This window comes from Orbicella franksi, chromosome 15, assembly GCF_964199315.1.
Source record: "Orbicella franksi chromosome 15, jaOrbFran1.1, whole genome shotgun sequence".
Taxonomy (NCBI): Eukaryota; Metazoa; Cnidaria; class Anthozoa; order Scleractinia; family Merulinidae; genus Orbicella; species Orbicella franksi.
The window spans coordinates 8,796,901-8,802,395 of record NC_138159.1 but is presented as its reverse complement, the minus strand read 5'-3'; the positions used below and the strand labels follow the sequence as shown (position 1 = coordinate 8,802,395).

Below are 5,495 nucleotides of genomic sequence, written 5' to 3'. Positions count from 1 at the left end.
TAATGAACAAAAGATTTCAAAACAACTTCTCCGGTTTGAATAGAAAAGGGTACAAGTAAATTTGAAAACTAGAGTTCAAAGTTTAATGGGTGGCGCGTGCGTGTTCACAATGACACTGATTTTGAATTGAGGCCCCTCCCATACTACGCCAGAGGAATTTTAAAACGCAAATTTAATATTTCTATGGTCAGCCTAACACCCACTCAAGTCTGCCACGAAAATGGAGCTTTTCGAAAATACGCATTGCAAACCGGGGGAATTTGAAAACGCTGGCTTTGCGGACGGACGTGAGGACGGGAAACATTTGAAAAACAGAGCTTTTCCGAGAACGATGACGTCACGATAATCACGTGATTTCACTGCCAGAGTTTTCCTCGAGTACAAAACGCCGTTTTAAAATTTCTCGGGCGTAGTGTAGACGGCGCATGAGACATCCCCATTTGAGTCCTCGAGCCAAAGTCTGTATTGTGGTTCTGGTGCTAGACAAGTCACTCAAAGAAACTCTCAAACCGGAAAACAAAATGCCGTGGGGTAACCGGCAATCAGATGAATACGCATTTAATTCGTCCAGGAAATATCCCAGTTCTTTTACATGCTTCGGTAGTGTCCGATGAGTCGTGTTGTTTAAGAAACAGGCGATCGTCAAATAACCATTGCACGCGAGAACTCCTTTATACCCATTTCGTCCTCGTGTGCCTTTTGGACTTGATTCTGTTATCACTCGCTTCAGTATTCTTTGTTCTTTGGAAGGATATCAGGCAAGCGTGGTCTCGCGGAGAAGCCTCTAGACTTCATTTCAAGCAATTTCATTTCATGCTGCCGGCCGCGCTTATTCCCTTACGGAAGTCAAAGCAACCGTTGTTCAGGCTTATAGGCGTACGTGAAATTCTCCGGGCGTTAATAAAATAGAAAGATTTTTAGATCTCAGATTCGGGGGAGGGGGCGCCGGGCTGAAGGAATCATCTTTTTGCGAAGGCGTATTTTCGTAGCAAGGTAGTTAGGTTATATCCATCCAATGGCTTCTATAAAGCGAAGCTTTCGGACCAGGAGTAACCAAAGACAACAAATTTACAGCATAGGTATCGAAAACTGCTTTTAATTATAGCTATACGGAATATACTGACTTTTTTTTAGATTGTTCCACTTTGTAGGGCTCATTTTAAGTCAATTCCGTTGCATGATAGTCTCTACAATCTTACACAATATTCACTGTACAATAATTTTGTCCCGTAAATCGTCAAAATTTCCCCCGTTCTTCACAAAAATACGTTCTTTAAATCTAACATCCTGCAGAACACTTTCATTGCAACGCAAAAAAATTTAATTCCACCGTAATCTAGAACTTCACTACTAATGGTTGAGGGCGGGGAATATCGTCTTTTCTTGGGGGAAGAAGAGGGGCATCTATATATTTTTTTACTACGAGGCGGAATTTGTCCACGCCGCGTCAAAATAGCCTGGCTTCGTGAAAAGGTAAAGTTATTTCAGTCAAGTCGCAGCACACTTATTTTCGCTACGGCTGAAACCTTTCCTTTCACGGAACCAAGTGTGTTGGGTTTCCTTTACACTTCCATGGAAAGGAGAAAAGGGATTCACGTGGGCGAAGACGGGATCCATGCGGGGCACGACGGGATCCACGCGGGCATCAAATTGTATCACCTTTACAACCATAACCTTGCACGCTTTTCGCTCGTCAACCGCTGTCAAGTGATTTGGAAGTTGGCTGTCATTGGTCATTGTCCGGGTGCTTCTCTCTGTTTGGGGGGGAGGGGTAACGCACTCGCTCTCCACGCATGTCAGGTACGCACGCTCTCGACATCACGGAAGCTCGATTCTCACGCACTCTCGCACGCTCTCTCTGTGGTCGCCATCACGTGACTAATTCTGCAAGAAAAGGGGAGAACTGATTGGTTACAAACACTTCACATACTTAGGTCTGCAATGCGTTAGGTCTACTGCCAATGGACCTCCGATGTCACGCATTTCCGTTTCTTTAATTTAAACTAAAAAAAAAAAAACTAAGCGTCACCGTTCTATTTATCATGTCGAATTCAGTAAATAAGCGAAGTCTTATATGAATCCGTTACTAAGTCGTGAAAATGTATGATTGGCAAGTTTGGGGTCGGTATCCGGTCACTGCGTTCCAAGTCACTTTGTTCCAACGTTGGTCACTTCGTTCCATCAGAGTCACCTCGTTCCAAAGAATAGTCACTTCGTTACAAGGGGAAACTAAGCAAGTAAACTTCTAATCTTACAAAGCTACTAAACACCTATTTAAAGCGGATAGAATGTCCTTCAACTGTTTGGTATCTGGTCGTTTCGATACTCATGTTCAGTCGATTCGATACACATCTAAAGTCGCGGCGCGCTGACATCGGAGTCCGAAGTCGGAGACACCTAGTAATCGCCATCGATCAGCAGTTCGAGTCTATTCAGGCCCTGTATTAGAACCCTGTTATAACAATGAACCCGTTGGCCCCCGCTTCTTACAAACCTGTTGTTGCTTGAGCTTGCGCATTTCCTTGGTTGCCCAGGTGGCGACTTGTTTGGTTTTGTGTGTCTTAGATCGCCTTCCTTCTTGGAGCAGTTCGTTGATGGCTGGTTTCTCTAGCAGTGGGTGAACCTGCGCGCCAAATGCTGAACAAATATCACTGCAATTTAACAAGACCATGTAAGTAACAGTGATTTTCGATCTTCCCAATGCAACACTGATACCAAAACTACCTAACGTCCCTACCAGGGGTTCACAATTCACACGTAACGTGTTCAATTTAAACACCTTCTCGTCGACTTGTGCATTTCTCAGGCTACCTTAAAAATGTCAAAAACCTCGCGTTCTCAAATTGCCACGCAGCTGAACGTTGCAGAAGACAAAGGGAATGCAATCTAGGCCTGCATTCGAGTAGCCTGCCAACAGGTTTCGGGATCTTACCCCACCGGAGGGGGAGGGGGTACTCCATTATATGGGCTATATAGGTATTTGCGGCCCCAAAGGGTATGGTTTTTCAGACGTTTTGGTCATAAATAGGGCATCGATTTTAGCTGATATTGGCCATTTTGGTCATAAATAGGGTATGGTTTTTGCACTCTAGCCTTGATATGGGTATGTTTTTAAGAAGATGCCACTTTTTCATCATTATCGAAAAGAAAATCAACAAAAGCCCTTCACGAATTATGTTTACGGTAATTTAACATTGGCCTGAAATAATTATAACGTAGGTCTGAAACAGGGTTTTGATTTAAGGGTCAGGTCATAAATAGGGTTTCGAATTTTTGGTAAGGTCTTAAGTAGGGTAGGGAATATCGCAGATTTTAGTCATAAATAGGGTAACGGTTTTGGGAAGCGGGCTGCACACCCACACCCAATTTTTCTGGGAGTATCCCCCCCCCCCCCCGGGTCTTACCGCGGCTGGAAGGGCCGAGAAGGAACTGGACGAATGTGAAATCAGGCTGGCGCTTATCTCCACTTTCAGAACAGGAAAATTTCCACTCCCCTGGATGATACTGCTGCAACCCAAAGTCATCCCAAGCATTTAACTGGCCAGTATCATTAACACTGTAGTGGGCGCTATGATGCAGTAAACACTGAATAAATAATTAAGGCAGTGTCTTACCCTACAAGACCGCAAGCACTGGAGACATTACTCTCTGAATGGTCCTGGTCTGTAGCAATGACTTCTATAAAGGTGATGATATGCATTATGTGTGGCTGAACCAGAACCAGCTCCTCTGTTAAAACAACATAAGAAAGGATTACAAAAATACTACCATATGAACAAAACAAACAGTGCCATATGAACTGAACGAAAGAAACAGATCTCAGCACTTTATATTTCCACTAAAACAGTTAAAAAGAGAGCCACAAAAACAATTCAGAGATTCGAGTTATATGACCTCTGTGATTCTGGTACAGACACTGCCATTGAACTGTGAAACCATTAAATAACTCAATCAATCAATCAATAGGAATTTTCAGGGGCACATCCCACGGACAGGCTCTTCGTCCACTGTTTTCAGATCGAATTGAAGTTTAGAAGTGCTGTTTTCTGTGGAGTGAGGAAAACCGGAGAAAAACCCTCGGAGCAAGGCGAGAACCAACAACAAACTCAACCCACTTATGACGCCATGTCCAGGATTCGAACCCGGGCCACATTGGTGGGAGGCGAGCGCTCTCACCACTGCGCTTTCCCTGCCCCCCCAGAGTTCATCAGTTACAAGGGATGAGATAAATCTGAGATGATGAATATATGAAGTAAGCTATACAAGTAGACTGCCGTGAAATCGGTCGGTTGATAGTATAATTTTATTTGTTCTGTTCTCATGCTACAAAGACCTAAGAAGAGGAAACGCGAACCAAAAACACTGAGGAATCTAGTGTGACTGCACTTACTACTAGGGGTTCCTTCTTTAGCCTCGCCCTTGAGTCCTTGAATAATTCCAGTGTAGGCTTCTAAACATCCTTCTCTGAGCTCATTCAAGTAATCCACCATGTCGTAATCAGACTAGCATCCAACACAAAAGTCACGTTAGTTAACCTTTTAGAGCGCATGTCCTTTGCAGACACCCTTTGAGCTCGACAAGCAATCTTTCCTCATTTGAGAGGAGGGAGGATTACGCAACGAGCATTAAGCTTAGGGGAGGGATTTATTAGGTAAAAGGTGCATGATATACGACAGTGGCCATATGGGGCGCTACAAAACTGGAGTGCTCGACAGGAATTGTCACTTGACAGGCATTGCCAAAGAATTTAACCCTTTGAATACCAACTACGCATATATGCGTAATTAATGGTCGTGCTCTTTGTACTACTTGTGACGTCATCAATTTAAATGTCATCAGATATTCTTGATACGCAGATAGCAGTGCTAGGCTAGCCCTTTCCGCACAATGGTCAGGTTTAGATATCGACGACATTCCGACGTCGCAAATCGAAAAACAAGGTTATCAGTTTTGGTGCAAAAACGGTGCTAAAATGGTCCACAACGCCTATGATTGATCGAGGTCCATTTCTAGGTTTCGCCCGTAATTAACATCCAACTTTTCACTGCAGCCAGAAAGAACATACAATGCAAAAGGTAGCCAGTGTAAAAGGGCAGAGAAAAACAGAAAGGAAAGGGCCAACAAACGAAACAGAGAACGGTTAATGGCAAGTCCAAATTTTGGCTTATGCGCATGCCCGTAATTGAAGTTTTGCTCAATTTTTTACCTAATCCCCGAAAAATCTCTCCTTTTAGTAAAAAAAAAAACCGCTTTTTTTTTAGCAAAACTTAGGCTTATTTAGCGTCATGGCAGCTAAAAAACCGGACTAAACGGTTAAAAACGGTATTTTTTTGGCGAAAGTTTGGTATTCAAAGGGTTAACTTTCTGATACAGTCCATAGTATGCGTGCATGTGATTCCATTCTACTTCTCCACTTGGGCGTAACATGTACCTTACTCTGTCAATTTCAAGGGTTACTAATTGAAAGAGGGATGCTTATCACAAGCATACGTGGG

General features: G+C 43.4%; 1 protein-coding gene across 1 annotated transcript in view; it reads right to left on the bottom strand.

Annotated features, from left to right (window-relative positions):
- LOC145469485 (importin subunit beta-1-like) overlaps positions 1-5,495 on the bottom strand; it is a 28,394-nt gene continuing 22,899 nt past the window's right edge. The window contains exons 23-26 of the mRNA XM_081453221.1: positions 4,391-4,502; positions 3,615-3,729; positions 2,495-2,651; positions 1-1,884 (exon numbers count right to left, since the gene is read on the bottom strand). Of these exons, the coding sequence (XP_081309347.1) occupies positions 1,879-1,884; positions 2,495-2,651; positions 3,615-3,729; positions 4,391-4,502 (390 nt within the window). The 3' untranslated portion in view covers positions 1-1,878. The remainder of the gene's footprint in view (positions 1,885-2,494; positions 2,652-3,614; positions 3,730-4,390; positions 4,503-5,495) is intronic.